This window comes from Harpia harpyja, chromosome Z, assembly GCF_026419915.1.
Source record: "Harpia harpyja isolate bHarHar1 chromosome Z, bHarHar1 primary haplotype, whole genome shotgun sequence".
Classification (NCBI taxonomy): domain Eukaryota; kingdom Metazoa; phylum Chordata; class Aves; order Accipitriformes; family Accipitridae; genus Harpia; species Harpia harpyja.
In genome coordinates, this window is record NC_068969.1 from 106,071,352 (window position 1) to 106,089,302 (window position 17,951).

The following is a 17,951-nucleotide window of genomic DNA, read 5'->3' on the forward strand; positions in this document are numbered from 1 at the left end:
GGTGAAGAAATGTCCTGACAATGGTGGATTTTTTGACCGACAGCAACAATAAAGCTTCTGTTAGGAAAAAATCCCTCATGACTTCAGTATACAAGAAAGTTCAGTCTGGAATTTATTGGATCTCTAAACTGTTGCTTGTCCCACAGAAACCCTGTTTCTCATTCCTCAAGCACAGCCTATGTTCTTCAAACATATATAATAATTAATGTAATTTTTTCATTTTCTTCTGGCCTGGTGGGTTTCAGTTAGAAGGATTTCAGCATGAACATGCCAAAGAAAAGAACACAGTTGCCTGAAAAAGCCTTTTGATAGATTTCTAGTATTGATAACATTTGTTTTCCCAACCCGGCAGCACATCCACACATCGGCCCCACCATCTTCTTAATCTCCCAACACTGTCTTTCCTCTGACTTCTCTGTCTTTTAATTATACAATTGCCATCTTCAGTTTCCTTTACATCTCTACCCCAGATAATGATACCCACCACCGTCTGTGGGTACCTCCACAGACGCCGCAGCTCACAGTCTCTGTATCTTCCCTGTTCTGATGCTGGGCAGCTTTCAAATAACTTTTTCAAATAAAGTAAGTAAAGCTTTTGTTTGGTTAGGTTTTACATTTCTACATGCTTCACAAGTTTTGAGCCCAGTGTACCCTCAGTGGTTTCCTCTGTTTCTTTAACTCTGCATGCTGAAGTATCTCATGTTTACATTTTGAAAGGAAATGTGCAAAGCAAACATCTGCAATTCCATGAATAAAAGAACAAGTTCTTATCTAATGCTTTGCCATATATGAAAAGTATAGTCGTTTCCAGTTGTTACTTCTATTCCATAGAAAAGCTCAGACTATTGCCATCATCACATCCCACAGCCCATTGCATGAACTTATTTAATTCCCAGCAGAGATCAGAAAACCTGCCACCATGGTTATCCTTCAGAGGCTGTTCCAGAGACTCCCTGTTCTCATCACTGAAGTTGTCTTCTACTTCCACCTTTAATTTTCTTACAGCAAATTTATTCCATTATTTCTTTTGTAAACAGCAAACTTAAACAGACCATTGTCCTCCTTGCTGCTTATCTCTCTCTTCCCCAACAGAGTTCAGGCATAAAGAGGTTCAAACAAGGATTAAACCAATTCACAGAGCCATCACTGCCAGCTATTAAACATAGCATCTACTGCTCTGAAAGGCTTTAAGCCATGGATAGCTGTAAACTGTAAGAGTAAGCCAGAGTCATAGGAGCTCTACATGCACATGTCTCACACCTCTGCCTTGGGCTCCACAACATCCCTTTAGAAACATTCTATTGGAGCAGACCTAGTATGGCTATTTTTACTTTTTTGAAAGAGCATCATTCCTGTCCTCCTGTCCCACACTGCCAAGCCTCTCTTCTGAAAGATTAAGAAACTCATACCATCCTCTCCCGGGACATTCTCATATTTTCCCCATTACCATTGAACTCTCTCCAGTACCCACCCCAGTCTGAAGTCTCCCTTCTTGCACATGGATAGCCACAGCTGTCCTCTGCAGGAATATATTTCCTTTTAGTCATTAGGTGTTTCTTAAATTTAGTTTTTCTTCGATTGTTTTTAACTTCATGACCTCTGCTCAGTACTTTGTGCCCGCTTCTTTGCTGCTGCTCATGTGAACCTAATTTTCCTCTGCTCTCCACAGCATTTTCCCCATACTGAGATATCACAACTCCATTGCAACATTATAATATCATGCACATATATCTGAATCAAGGCTGGATGTGCATATCAGCAGCTTTTCATCTCAAATACTGAAAATCACCAGTTAGCAGAGGGTTCTGGTGAACTCCAGAAACAAAGTTATCCTCAGTCTAACTGACCCTCTACATCAGGTTGTGTCAGAAAACTGAATTATGACTTAACTACATTCTCTTGAACCAAATGCAACACAGCAGCTCTTTGCTTAGTCACAAGAAGGTCGCAACAAAGCCAAGGTGTCAATGATAGAATTGCTCAAATGCTATAAACTGTAAAGATCACCTTGCAACCCTCAAAGACAAATGTAGAAATGCTAAGCAACTGAGGAACAGAGATGTTTCACCAGTATCAGCTGTGTCTGACAAATAAGCCATTGCAAATAGCCACAGTCCTAACTATGACTGATTTAAAACTCTGCACACATCAAAAATACAAGCATAAGCAAGGTCCATTTGGGGTGTTAAGATAAGCCATAAGCAAAAACAAGTGACCTATGATTCACTGATATCCCTTGCTGAATCATCCAGCCTGACTTTCCCAAGCAACTAGAGCCTGAGGCAGATAAAAGCTCTGACTCTTTATATTCCTATAATCGCTGACACGGATTTGCAATAAATCTGTTTATACTTCACAAACTTTTCTGATTCCTTAGACTTAGTCCATCAAGCCGCAATGCCAAGAAAATCAAGAGTGAACAGAAACAGCCCCACCTTCCTACTCAAGATTTAACACATATGGCAGAAATTTCTATTCCATTTAGACTAAGATATTTTGCTCTCAAGCAGGAAGATAAATCTGAGACCAAATTAAGAAACTGTTTTACAAGCAAGTAACCAGATCCAGCCAGATGCTTAAATTAATACTTTTTCTCTCTCTCTTTTTTTTTCTTTAATCAAATTCCTTTTAAACTTCTCCATTGTTTGTGTAAGGTCTCATTTATTCTGTCAAGTCACAGCTCTTTGAAGAGCTCTTCTTTGAAGAGAGGACTTAGTTTTTGAACACTGAAGAAAAAAAACAACAAAATAAACAGAAAGGCTGGTAGGAAGATGAAATACTGCCCATACACTCAAACACCACCTTCCTATCTGACCCATCACCTCTGCTGACTCAGCCCCAGATCTCTAAAGTGATTCAGCCGTGAGACCCTACTGTTAAAAAGACAAAATGCCTTGCCAACTTGCACTTGGTACAGCGAATCCGAACTAAGTCCATGGACTCTATCCCCTAAGCAGGAAGCCAGTGCTGCTCTGAAGAGCTTAAAACAGTGTAACAGGCTGATGGTTTAAACAAGCAACCTGACTGGGATACCAGGGCAAGAGAGACAGAACAAAAGTCAGAATATCCAGCCTAGTACCTTATTCACCCAGCCCACTGCCTCTCTTACATGCAGGATATGTTAGCAAACACGCCACCTGAGCAGACACGGAGAGATTAAACATGTTACATGGGTTAAAACAAAAAGACAAAGAGATGTGAAAGAGTCAAGAATTAAACGTTCATTTAAAGCACATCAAGCACAATGTTGCAAAGAAGTTCTTCTGTGTCAGTGGAGCTGTCTGTGTCCACAGGGCAGTGGGGGTAGGTTTAGCCCAGTGGTACTTTTTCAGAAAATATGCAATCATTTTAATAAATGCAGCTTCACTGATCACTGAGGTATCACCTATACATTTAGAAAAGCTCTGGTAACGCTTTTGGGACAGCTGCACTCCACTGTCTACAACTTACTCTGTAAGCAGTCAGCGTTGAGCAAGTCTTGGCACTTCTCATGGCACTTGACTCCACATTCACCGCAGCGCATTCCCTGCCGTGCAATACCCCACAGCAGCCCCTCACATTCGTAGCAGTAGGTAGGAGTTGTGGCTGTCCACACTTCAAAGTTGTGTGGCGTTGTACAAGAGATGGGGTAAATTAAGGCTTGCAAGGTCTTCTTATAGACATGAGATTTCTGAAAGGCAAGAGCACCCATAAACCAACATCCAGGGAAGGTGACTGAACCTATTTTTGCTGGTAAACACATGAGTTTTAAGGGAAAAGGCATGAGCAGTGCAATAAATCTACACATTTGCGGTAGCCAAATTTATCAAACTTTTATAAGCAGCAGCAGAGGACACCCTTCCAAAAATGTTTCTCAGGCATTTAAAAAAGTGGAGGAGATGGAAGAAAAGAATTAAAGGTTTGTGGATGAGGACTATCTTGCATAAAGCAAGTTTCACACACTGTCCCCCATGGTAGATAGCACAGAAGGAAATGGTAAGATTACATTTTTCAGGATCATATTGACACATTAAATGTTATTTTTTACATGTTTGGTTTCTTTAAACAAATTATACAAGAAGCTTTGCATTTATATTTTTAGACATCTGTGAAGCTGGCTCTGCATCCCAGAGAGCCAAATTCCCTTAATTTGCTTACTAAAAGTTAACAGGAGCCAAGCAACCCTCCCACTTACCAGCTCTTCATCTTTGAGAGATGTTCTAGTGGCCATTGCTGAGGTAATTCCGGCTTTCCGGGACTGAACCAGTGACTAAGAAGGAAAAAAGTTTGTTATTCACCACCAATATTCAGAAATGCACTGGCACTACATGCCCAGAGATGTGATCAAAGGGACTCTGTCACGCCAGACAACAAATCAGCCGTCTATTACACTCAAGTTGGTTTCTTAAATGATAGCTCACATCTCAGAAGAGTCAAATGCATACTCTGAAAGGTCTCCAGCTTGTTTCCATCTGCCCACAACCAGGGTCACTCTGGTATCTATCTGTTTCTCTGGTAAGAACTGTCAATGAAACCTGGGTTCACATCTCCACTTCTACGTTCTGGTAGCAATGGTAACTCTGCCATTGCATAAGGTCACTACATGAGACTCACTCTTCTCTATCTAACTTCATTCATATCCAAAAGGAGATTTCATCAGTTCTACAACACACACCACACTCCCAAATGTGACAGGGAAAGGGCTGCAAATAGACAGGATAAAAAAAGAACAGAGTAGGTTGGGAGCACAGGTTTGAATGTGCTGGTGTATCACATTCATTGGCCATCACTAAACACAATGAACCACATTTTTCCCCCAAACTGCCTCTTTTGCATTATGCCAACACTAAATTCTGCAGCCTTGGGCAGCACAGGGCAGTGTCTTTGCAGCACCTCATACTGGCATACAAAGGATTTCTTCAGCAAGCCGCTCTGGCTGGCTGAAGGCAGAGAAGGAAATTAAAGATAGCAAATCTGCTTTGAAATCATCAAACCCTATCAGAAACGTCAATTTATGCTCTATGCTGTTTGAAGACAGACTGAAAAAGTTCATTCCATCAGTGATGGAGCAGGACAGAGTGCTGGATATGCATGCACTGCAATACTGCAGGTTCAAGATATAAAGCAAAAAAGTGGAGGGAAAATAAGGTAAAATAATTTTTGCTTCTAGTGAAGACTTGGTGGATAGTCTTTAGCTGCACTTACCATGGCCTGTGGAGAGAGAGGATGAAAGCATACAAAGGAAGTAACACAAGTTAATGCCATTATTGGAAAGATTTAAGATACAAGCAGTTAGTAAGACACACATTAAGCTTCCCATGCATAAGCTGGCAGAGAGAATGGCATGCATCTTTTCACATGAATTACAGGATATGGAAACTTTGGTCTTTCAGCTGTTACAGCATTTCTCCCAAGTATGAAATTGCTACGTGTACTGAACACAGCCAACAGAAAACCATTTGTCCCGCAGAAGCCTCATTTCACTGTATCACACAAGCATATGAAACTTGTCCTCATTACTCGCTTGGTTCTCGTGCTTCCTCAGTGCAGAAGCCTACTGGCAATATTGCAAATTGCTTTAAAAATCCAAGCACATATGCTTGTTTATCTATTCTCTGAAATTCCAACCTTCTGGTAAGTTGCCAAACCTCACATGGACATTATAACTTTCCCTGAAGTAAGTGATTTTTAGGAAAACATTTAAAAATAAGGCAGATCTAAAAATAATCAAATATTCTGTGTAGAACAAAAAGGAAAAAGACCATGAAAAATATCTTAATTCTGCCAAATGAATGAAACCATCTACAAAACCGTAGTGCTCACTCACCGAAATTTTTCCAAGCACAACTCCTAACCCTTTAGTGTAAGAATTAACTTAATAAAACAGGAAACCTTCAGCTTCTTGAAGTGACAATGAACGCTACCATATGTCAAAAAGTAAAGCCACTTGGACTGATGGCCATGTGGCAGAAGAACAACAAATCTCTTACCAGATCACTGACAAGTGGAATTGGCTTTTTTTTGCGTAGATCGGGCATGCTATCGATGCCGTAGAGACCACCTGCAGGCCTGGAAATTGAGGGGAGGAAAAACAAAAAATTAAAAATCTCACCAGCAGTGAAAGACAGTAAAGAGATGACCCAAAAACTTCCTTAAAACATCAGTCTCCTTGCTAATATCATATTCAAGAAGAATCAGTTCACTGCAAATGAAAATAATAAACAAAAGTTAACACACTGAAAAAAGGTCATTTTCCCATTCTCAGTTCTGGGGTCTGAGCTAGCTCAGAGTAGGTTGGGCAGGTGCTTGCAGAGCACCCAGTGCTTCAGAGTCACTGCTGCCAGCATGGTGGGTGAAGGCAGCCTTATCCCCACTGCTTCTGTGGGGCACAGAATTCGCAAAAATACTTACCCAATGGCAGAACCAGAGCTCCGTGGCAGTAATTCACACACAGCTTGGTCTGTGGTAATTGAGCCACACTTTCAGAAGCACCTTTTGTTCCTTAGGGAGAGCTCAGTTTATAGTTTGCTATTGGCACTGAGCACCATGGCAGGAAAGACTTTGGAAACTTGAAGACATCCCATCTCCAGTCTTTCTCCATCCCCTTTCTTTCCATTTAATTAGTTTAGGGTTGGGGGGTTGAGCAGGGAGATGCTTTACTGGAGGAAGTAAAATCAGCCAGAAGATTATACTTAAGAAAGTGTAAAGTTAATGCTAAAAACGATTAAGTGTTTATCTTCTTCACATGCAACAATCCAGACATTCCTGCCTGGTGACTGTGGTTGGAAGGGAGCATGTCAAAGCAGATCAGACAAGGGGCAGGATGCTGCTACCCATCATCTGATTCTACGCTAGAACATACTTAATCCTGGCCATTGAGGTCCATATAATTATTGGGAAAAACCTCACATCTGAGGATAAGGGAGATTATTTTTATTTCTATAAAAGGGACCATTCGTGGTGCTCAGCATTTCAAGCCATGCAGACCTCTACACACAAGAGCTGTCATTCGCTGGTGGAAGTGGCGATGGAGCAAAAGGGCCATTACCCCAGCAACACTTGGAGCCTGACGAAATAAAACACTATAACCTGCTTCCTTCCCAATGAGACCAGCCTGGGTAATTGTACCTGGATCCTGCCATTCACTGGTAACACTACAGGGATGCAAGACTGTGCTTGAAGAAGGTCTGTTAATTCAGCTTAAAGGCCCCCAGTAAATCAAGTGCATTCATCTGTAAGGCCTTAAGATAATGCTTTTTGCTAAGGTTGGAAACTGAGCACACATTTCTCTGCTGTTGCGCCTATCGTATTCATCCTGAACTGCAGAACAGACCTGCAATGTGACTCCCTCCCTGCAATGAACACCCAGCCCACCAGGCAAAATCGACAGCCCTTCTCAGTGTCTCACTCAAGTTCCCCATCTCCACATTGCTCTCATGCCTTGCTAACACTAAGAATATGATTCCAGAGACCTTTTTCTTGGCTACAGAGACTGTAAAGGAACCTTTTGCCTCTCTATCCTTAGCCATTTGTCTTCACCCCATACCATGCTGGCTTACACCTTTTTGCTGTTGCATGATAAACCCACTGGCATTTTTAACCTGTGTATTTTGCTGATTCGGTACACTGCACCCCGCTGAAATGCTTTAGGACACCACAACTACAGGAAAGAGGAGTATGGGACAAACTGTCCTTACTGCAATAAAAGACACACATGAGCCACCCTTTAAAGCAATCTAGGAAACCAAATTGCTGCTACAAATTTGCACATGCACATGAAAATTTGGAGGCTGGTAAATGACAAGAGGCAACCTGCACCCCTCAGCAGGCAGGACCTACTCGACCCCTCTTTGAATGCAGCCAAAAGTCAAAAAAACACCTGGGGTGACCAAACCTACGTTATAGCAGACCATGCTCTAGGATGGACAACGATGTCATGGCCTTGTACTAACAAGGCAGTGTCAAAGAGGGAAACAGTCTACCATACACAAAAATATGCCATAGCACTATAATGGTAAAATTGACTTTTTTGATGGGGTGTAGGAGGGTGACATGTCCGAGCCACGGCTGAGTTGACAGCTGCTGCTGGCTGAACAAGTCTGGTGGGAAGGTGAGCAGTCACGTATAACTGCGCGAACTGCGTCGGCTCTGCATGCAGCATGAGTCACATTTGCACCGCAGCACCGAGGACGGTTCTCTGTGCTCCTACACGATGAACACAAACCACCCACAGTCAGCTGCAACAACTAGACCTCACAGCTGGGAATGGAAGACAAACTCGGACATGAGAAAGGTGGAGATTTACAGCAGTTAATTAAAACTCGTGGAATCTTTGGACAAAAATGAGAACAGTTTTCCAACACTGGAAATCCCTACAGTGAGGCTACATGGTGTTTTTACTAAAGGCTACTCTAATTTCCAATAGAGAATTCCAGAAAAACTTTTTGCCCACGTTACACTGCAATAATCCCTTCTGGCTTATTATAGAAAAATCTGACCCACATCAAGAAATAAGAAATATCTGCATACAGTGTTTATATTGTCAGAACTAAGAACAGTCTTACTGGGATCAAACATGGAATTTTGTCTGCTGCCCTAACGTTGCAAACCCTTTCTGATACTAGCAATGCTGTTTTGGGGTAAAACAGGTGTCATAAAAGACTACCCAGATGATGCCAAGAGTTTCAGCATTATTTAAATCACAATACAGCTTACTGTTAAGTTTTGGGTCAAAGATTTGTGTCAAATCACTTGAATTATGAAAGCATATGCAAAATAGAAAGGAAGAGTCTGTAACCTGAAAAGATGCAACAAAATGGTCACAAGTAAAAATCCAGAGTCAATGATTCTGCTAAAAGTCAACTGTACAGCTGGGAATTTACACTTCTTTTCCACATGATTTCCAATAATACTTTTATTTTTTCTAATTCAATTGGAAGGAAATTGTGATACTCTGACATTTCCCTGGAAAGAAAAACATTAAAATTGCATGTTTTATAAATTCAGGATGAGCCTAAACAAGTTATTGTGCTTGAGAAACATGTCTAGTTACAACCTGGTTTGTTGCAAAATAATTATGATAGACTGAGGTTTATGATAGAACCAGCTGTAAGCCAGACTGACAGAGAACAAGCATATTTGAAAGGTGCTTATATTTGCCACTGAAGAGAGGTATCCTGATACCTAGTTACACACTCAGATGATCTGCTTTTAGCTTGTTAATATTAAAAAAAAAATTGAAAAAAATTCAGCAACAATTCTTAATTTTCAAAATTATTCAGCTTGTTCTTTGAGCTACCTCAGTCTCTTTATTCAAGCACAATCTCTACTTTGCTTAACAAAATGACAAAGTTTGCACAGACAGAAGTACTTACAGTGCCTCAGATATGCACACTGTAGCTTTGTAATAGGGTAACTCTCCTCTGCAATGCATGTAACATTTATAGCATTATTATGGAGCGCTGCATTGACGAGTGAATAGCATTTCTGTATGAGAAGATGATTTGCACTAATAAATAAAATATATAGATATATTACACCCAGAGACTGATCCATAATACCAACTGTACTTTTTTTTGAAGCTACCTCTCCAAAGCCAGAGCTCCCCAGACTGGGAGCTACTGTTCCATTATGCTAAAAATGCAAATAGCTTGAAGCATGTATTCATCTTTTAATACAAGTTTTATCACACAGATGCTTCCATTAAATCTTGAAAATTTAAGCAAGCAAAGATGGTTTGCAATGACAGAAGATGATTACTTCCTTCAAAGGACACCGAAGGAAGAACTCCAAACATATAAATGGTTTAATACACTTTGTGGCTAATAAGCCACAACATGGCTAATGGTGGAATTAAAGGTTCACCACCCACAACCACCTTTTCTGGAAATCCCTTGCATGTGGGGATACAGCGAATAAGCCAAACTTTTGTCAAAACTACAATAGCCAGCCTGTTTTGTTGTATCTCGCATAGAAAGGGAAGAAATTACAGACTAGAGCAAACATTGCCTTGAATTGACAAAACACATTTTTAAGTAATTCAGGACTGTAGGTGTATTCTTCTTTCAGGCTGGGAAATCATTTTATGTGCCTGAACCAGTAAAATCAGTACATTGTCTCCTTGTTAAAGCAGGAGAAGGTGCTGTTTATAGTTAGAATAAATCACTGTCTTCTGCTCCTGCTAATTGCCCGTTCTCCAGCAGCCTGCTCAGTGAAGTCCCGGGCTCCTTAGGAGAGCACAGGGTTGCTAGGCAGCTCCAGGCATCCACAGGTGTGGAGGATGCTTTGCAAGAATACCAACATCACAGAACAATGACTCCAAAAGCAGAAAGCCGAATAATGAAGCCTCCGATTTAACTTTGCATTTTATTAGGGAAGCTTCCTTCAGCAGTATGAGAATTAACTTACGCGTGTAGCAAGCCAACCTCTTGCTGAGATTTCAGGGCAAATCTGCTGCTACGTCAGCTCCTAATGAGTGCACCACCACCAAACCGTATTGCCCTAATGGCGTACAAGGCATGTAACCCAGCAGCTTGTAAAATGTGTCATTGCCTTTTTTTTTCCAGAGAGGATTCTAGGGAAGCTACCATGCTGGCACCTATTATGCAGTGTGTCATGCTGAAATTACACACAATCAGAATTTGGCTGCTTCATTTGCTGCGAGTAGTGTGTTGTGAAGAGAACGCACGGCCTCTCACTCTCATCTGTGTAAAAGAGGCATGCTGAACACTGCTTTAAACATGACAAACTGCAATGATTTCCAGAGTTACTGCAGTTTTGACTACTACAATGACCACAGAAATCATTGCAAAGACAGACGACTTCCCCAAAGCTACTTTTTTCTTCTAAGAGCAAGACACAGCAATCTTTCTGAGCTACTCTTTCCCTTCCCTGGTGCCATCAGTGACTGATTCAGGAAAAAGGATTTCATCCAGACCACTCTGTGGTGCTCAGTAAGGATTATTTAATACTGCTGCCATAAGCACTGGCCACCATCTTGTTACAGATTATACATTGCAACTATAACCTTGTTCTTAACCACAGATCTCTTGAAGAGCTGCACAGCCCACCTCCAGCTGTTTAAGAGGAGACTCTGAAATATAGCAGCAGCCTGGCCCTAAGTGAGGCACGACCACTTGATTATTCCTGAAAACAGCCACTAAAAACATCAGAAGTGTTGTTTTTACTTAGGTTGAACTGCAGACCTCGAAGTACACTGCAATTATAAACACAGGGAAACAAGGTCTCAAAATACCACTTACCCTCCTTTGAGCCACGGTGGTTTTGATGGATCAGCCTCATCTTGACCCTTAAATGGGGAAAAGAACAATATGAGATTAGTTTCCAAAAACACCAGAAAAAGTATGCAGATTATATTCTGAGGAAATGATAACAGACCACACTGCATGCAGGTAAATGCATACAGAAACTCATTCAAGCACCTCCAAGGACCAACATGTCAGGACAAGTCATACAGACACAGACAGGCTATGTGATTTCATTGAACACCTAGGACTGGAACCTGAAGAGCCTGTTCAGTGCACCTCCTCTTTCAAAAGGCAGTCTCGAAGACCAACTTGATTTTTTTTTTCCAAGCCAACAAAAACATGAGTTATTGGAGAGCTCCTGTTACTACAAGTCACCACTTACGTGAACATGGTCATAATGAAGATGTCATAAATTAAAATCACCTGTATGAAATGCACAAATGACTGGTCAACAGGAAACTTTGTACAAACACCTGTAAGCTTAGTTCATGCTCAAATGCAAAGACTCTTTAGCCCCCTTAGCAGAGAGGTCCCAGTGCACCTCCACTCATTCATATGCCAGTATTTAATTTCCAACCAGTGTCAAACAAGGGCCATCATCTGCAAGATGATTACAGATGAACTGGGATCTCACAGTATGATGGAAAACACCACAGACAGCAAATATGAAGATTCATATTAATGAATTCAAACCATGTCCTTATGTTCATATTAGGCGTGTATTTATAGAGCAATGTTTTGTTTCTTTGAAGATCTTCAGTGGACTGATTAGAGCTGAGAAGTGCTTAAACACTTGCAATGTAGGGGAAGATGGTTTACCTATAACTGGAAACCTCTTTGTTCCAGCTTCATATGTTCTCCAGCACTCCCTGAAAGAAGAGCTGGTTTCAAACAGGACTAAGTAAGACACACTGCTAACAGCTAACACTCCAATCTCAGATAATCATGTCTGCCAAGAGTATAAAGAGGCTGCAACTTGCACACAGTGGAAAACAAGGTATTTCCAGCCATGGGACTCACAACCTGAGAATCATAAGAAAGTAAAGGAGTATCTGTCAGGAAATAACTCCAGTTTTATGCAAGATAAAAGAGCCCAGCCCCAAAGAAAGGTTCTTTTATTTTTTGTCCTGTGCTTTGGGTGAGCTGTGCAACATCAGATTGTTCATAGGTGACAGACAAGGTCTTCCAAGGAGAGCAGAAATAACCAAGGAAAACAAGTTTCTATTTCAGGTCTCAACTTGTACAGCAGCAGAAGTCCAAACTTTTTATTTGTTAGCCCTACAACTCCAAGGCTAGGCAGATCTGAAGACTACATAATTTTTATTATTTTATTTTTAAACAGGCATGAACAACATGACATTATCCATAACTGAAGGGACACTCCAGCTTTTCTACATGATTGCACAGGCCTGCAGAGCAGGCAGGAGCCCAGACCCACGATCCAGCACAGGTGTACGTTTCCCCCACAGCCAGAGCAGCAGACTAGGCTCCAAGCTCCTGCAGGATGGATCGTACTCTATGCATCTCCACTCCAAGTTGTGCTTCCAAAATCCCTCAGCCTGAAACCTGCATTTCCTCTGGAGGGATCTGAATCAACTGCTGGTCAAGAGAGAAGATTTCATGAAGCAAATGCAACCAGATCCTTCAGAGCACACAAGGGAGGACATCTCTACCTTTGCCTTTGAACACTTGGAAGACCTGTGGCTAGAAAGCAATCCTAAAACAGAACAACGTTTTATACTGGACTGAGCTTGACACCAGTCAGTTAGCTGTACTGAATGACAGACAATGACAAACACAAACATGGCAACATTTACGGGCAAAAGGAATTAGTGTAACAGGGTTTTCAACCTGTTTATCTGAGAAACTCTGAATATAAACGACAAATATTTGAGACATTAACAGACTACCAATAGCATGGGCAATATTGCAGCTTGAAGACCACAGGAGCATCAAGAACTCTGTTTAGGGGAAGAAGATCCAGGGAAAACTGTTACCTAACTGACCAATAGCCACTTCCTACAGGCAATCACGACTCAAGACAGAACAGCCAGGACTGTGGATGCAGGGAGGGGCAGAAAGCATCATCAGGAAACAAATCTCCATCATATCCCAGATTTTAAGACGTGCCAGGTAAAAACTGCTGAGAGTCCAGATAAACTGGACTTTTGCTCATTTATTGTAAGTACTTTTGCCAAGCCTTTTAGACATGGAAATAAAAAGAAAAGAGAAGGGAAAGCTTCTGTAGGGTCATGATTAAAAACCCTCTGGGTACAATAGCACAAAACAAAAGAAAAAGCTTTCAGTAAGTGACAAGATTGATGCAGGGACAAGACAGGTGATGGCTGTGTGGAAACAGGAGTTATCACCTGCTGAAAGCAAAGCAAAGAGTAATTTGCTCCAGACAGCAACCTCCCTGAGAAAATGCTGAGAGAACCAGCACCTGACATCCATCAAATGAGGGCTGAATCCTTGAGACTGTAGAAAAGCCAATGCAGTACCCACAGTTAAGGTGTGTGGGGGAAGGAGGGAAATGAGATCTAGACTAGTGTAGGCTCATTATTGGCTTCAACAGCTTGAAAGGCTTCAGAGCAAACATGAAGGAGAGAATTAACATGGAGGCAATTGGAAAACAGGAAAAAAATACAATACAGGGCACACCATTTTTGAAAACATATTTTGTTTGACAAAGCAACCATTTTTCTTTAGACCATAAAATGAATTATCAACTGAATTTCATTTCAGCAAAGATGCAATGCAATTTTGATGCAATGCCATATGACATCAATGAGGCCGGATAAGCTGGGAAGGAGTAGGGAGCTTTAAGGTGAGTAAACAAGTAACTGTAACTGAGCCAGTCATGGACAACACAATAAGGAAGCTAGTGGGAGTAAGTAGGATCTGCTGATAAAATCTGCCGATGACAAACACAGGAGAACTATTGATACAGAACTCAGATGCCCAATGGAAAGAACTGATGGCAGTGAAGATTGCAACAACGGAGGATTAAACATGGTACAAATGGCAAGGTCAGAGCCCCAAAGCCTGCTATGAATTTGACTGCATACAAGGCATTCCTCAGTGGAGAAAAGCACGTGACAATGTACTTGAGTTCTAGTCATCACACTGGCCATGAGCCACTATGACACAGCCATGTAAGAAGAGAACATCATCCATAGAGTATCACCCGTGAAATGCCTCCACGGAACTAAAAGCATAAATACTTCTGTACTGTGCTGGCAAGACTCCTTCAGAAAGGCAGATACAATCTTTTTATTCTATATCAAAGTAAAAAGAATTCACAAAAGAAAATGGCAAAAGTAGTATGAGGATGTAAACAGAATACTGTAGGTGCAGAATAGGACAGCTTGCTTACTCTAGCAAAGAGAACCTTTTTCTGTGCTTATTTAATAGACAGGAGAACATACCTCATGGAAGAACAACTGTGGCTAAATATAAACAGAGGATGAAAATTCAAAGGTGTCTAACCATGACAGTTCTATAGTAGCCCTTCAAAAGGAGAAGCAGACACCAAACCTAACAAGTTTTAAAGAAGGAAATTGGGTAGTTTATATATGAGGTAATGCCACAATATCACACAGTGGCAGAGGGCTGGCAGTCACCAAGAAGTTCTCTGCAGTCCCTTGTTGCACTTACACACGTAGTCAAAGAACCAGACGCTGCATTACCTACAAGTGTTAGCATGAGGGTTAACAGTGTCCAGACACCTCTGGGAGTGCCAGTTAAACAACATAACCCATAGTTCACACCACTGTTGTGGGTAGGAACACTTCATATATTCCTCTTCATTTAAAGAAGGCAAATGGCAATGCTGTTTAGATGGATTTGCTGCAGCTGGGGAGTTTCCCACCCTCTGAAGGCAGCACTTGCACCAGGGCACAGGAGGGCTCCAGTAGCTGCTCTGGGTCTTGTCACCAGCTATGGATCTGCTTGAGTTCAGCCCATGACAACAAGCCTGGCTCACTTAGAGCCTGGGCAAGCACACAAAGCAACAGGCAGATGAGAAGAACACTGGAACAACTATAAGAGTTTTTAGCATTGTCCCTCCCAAAACAAATAGGAGGGCAAAGGGAAAGTAGACATGTTTAACACCTAGACATCTTCATGCTGCATGTCACAAAGTGTTTTGCTGGCTTATGCTTCACTTCTCTTTACAGGTCTGTCACTTGACCTCTCCTTGAAAGCAGCCAGACCAGCCTGAATCTGAAATTTTTTTTTGTTTAAATCTCCAGTAAGCACATAAAGCAGCACTGCACAGATGGAGAAACAAACATGTAAGCAAAACAGCCCATCACATCTCTATTCAATTTTTTTTTATTTCTGATGCTGATGGATAACAGTTTTACATCTGCTGTCCAGCAAATATCTTCAGCCGGGAAAGTGCTTGTCACCCCTAGTAATACAGTATATTCGCTCACAGTAAAGCATGCTGCAATCAGTTGCTGAAAGGTTCTTCTACAAGTAATTAAAGTTTCTTATCAACCAAGAACCAGTTAGCAAAATAATGCGAGTAACAGAGTAGCATAAATTTAATACCCTGGATTAAACAAGTCAACACACATGATCATTTAAGGCACAGTATTCAGTCACAGGGAAGGAGGCAACGTCTGGTGAAGCCTAAAAAGGAAACTAATAGCAGTTTTGCTTACTCAGGAAAAGCAGCAGCTAGGCTTACAAGTAATTTGAGATGTTATTTAACCAAGCTGCAATTTGTAAATTTCGCAATTTATCTCATGCACAAGATGTTTTAACAGACAGAACAAACAATTGCATACTTCTGTAGAAGAGAAAGTCATAAAATGGACAGAGGCATAAAAAAAAAAAATCACCAAGTCTCAAACAGCACAAGGAAAAGGAAGAACATCCCCAGACCTGTTAGCCCTCTCCATATAAATCCATCTCTCCACATGAAAGGCTTTCTAACAATGTAACTTTCCATCACATTTAAGTACTGTGTCTAGCACATTATCCTCTTAGATAAAAAACAGATGTAAAACATGGAAAGCTGCTTTATTTAAACAGATAAGAAAAAAATCAATAATGACTTTTTATTTGTTTTGAAAATCATCCTAACTTGTTTTCAAATACCATGCTTCATTATTAAACCTCAAAGACCTCAATTTAGCTACAGATTAATCTGAATCAGGCTAAAACAAGGAGCAACTGTTTCGCTGTCTAAATTAAACTTCTAGTCATGCCTAATTAGTCCATTTCTTCAGGGTTATTAGCAGAATCAGACTGAACTAAATAATCCCAATTAAACTAGTCGGTCTTGTGGTTCAATGTCTTCATTGACTCAAGGATGCTACATTTTACATGGAATCCAAAGCTGCAACAAGCCAAGGGATTGTTTTAAATTCACTGTATTCTGCAACAGCATCAATTTAAATAATGACTGAAGAGCCCCAAAGGAAGCTCCTTCAATCTGATGTATCTTCCAGTACCGGTTTTCCAGCTGCCAGATGAGCAGTTTAAAGGAGGCTGCAGTGTTTTTGCACTGAAGCCAGAAGAGGACAGAATTTGATACCGATATTTGACATCAGGTATCTCTGCATTCCTGAAAAAGCATTAATGGATGCACTGAAGCCAGAAGAGGACAGAATTTGATACCAATATTTGACATCAGGTATCTCTGCATTCCTGAAAAAGCATTAATGGACAGACATTTACCAGTAAGAATGAAACAAAACTGCTGATACATGAGCCAATAAAGCTTAGAAATGCAAATTCATCAGACTCAAAGGATGAGATCTGCATGGAGGCCCAAAAGCCATGCAACATTCAGCCTACTCCAGGAAGCTGATTTAGCCTGATTCATACATCCAAGGGAGAGGCAGAAGCACAGCAGGCACTGAATCCACACAGCATAGATTCAAGAAAATAAAATAGTTGAGAATCCAAGACCCAGAAATTTCTTTACATGAGGTACAGTCGCAAATACAAACTAAGATGTTACACAGCAGTCAACAAAAAAATTCTGCGGTTCCTCTTAGGAGGAAAGAGTTACCTGTTGCCCACAGGGTGATAAGCAGAGAGGCAACCGGTCCATGAGTGGAGAGGCAGTAGCTGTAAGTATTCAGGGAAAAGTCCTGCCCTTTCCATGGGGCACACAGCCCTGCTCAAAGCTGAGTGCAGCCTGTAGCTAGCTAAAAAGGCACAGGATCTGTAGCAGACACCTCCCAGCATCCATAGTCTTGCTTAATCTCAGTATTATAGCCCATAGAGGTACTTTTGACTTTAATTGCTGTAAGTGTATGAACCAGATAGAGATGGAATGAAATAATACAACTGAGGAAAAATGAGGAAATTCTTGATTTAAACAAGATTAATAAAGAGGAAGACTGGAAAAGACAAACAATTTGTACTCTGCTAACGTGGTGCCTGTGCACATTACACACACCCCACAGAGCACGTAAGGGAGATCACTCCAAGCATTCATGTTTTCCTCTTTGTACAAGGTAATACACACTGAACAGACTCTTAACTCATACACAGTGTTAACAATTCCTCTGACAACCATAACATGCTAAACTGAATCTCAGTGCCTCGGTGGGAGCAATTGGCTATGTGAATACAAGGCATGCACACACAGGAGTTTCAGAAAGAGATGCTGGTTACAAGGGACAACATGTACAACCTGGAGCTCTCCTCTACCTCCTTCTGTGAAGAAAAAAAAGAGAAGGA

General features: G+C 41.1%; 1 protein-coding gene across 13 annotated transcripts in view; it reads right to left on the bottom strand.

Moving 5' to 3' along the window:
* Positions 1-17,951, bottom strand: part of UNC13B (unc-13 homolog B) — a 223,055-nt gene that overhangs the window by 80,555 nt on the left and 124,549 nt on the right. For 12 of the 13 annotated variants that reach the window (XM_052776337.1, XM_052776339.1, XM_052776338.1 and 9 more), the window contains 4 exons: positions 11,241-11,287; positions 5,970-6,048; positions 4,175-4,249; positions 3,451-3,670 (listed from right to left, as the gene is read on the bottom strand). In XM_052776337.1, the coding sequence (XP_052632297.1) occupies positions 3,451-3,670; positions 4,175-4,249; positions 5,970-6,048; positions 11,241-11,287 (421 nt within the window). Of the gene's footprint in view, positions 1-3,450; positions 3,671-4,174; positions 4,250-5,969; positions 6,049-11,240; positions 11,288-17,904; positions 17,928-17,951 lie in introns of all 13 variants that reach the window. The other variant, XM_052776335.1, reaches the window with a different exon arrangement.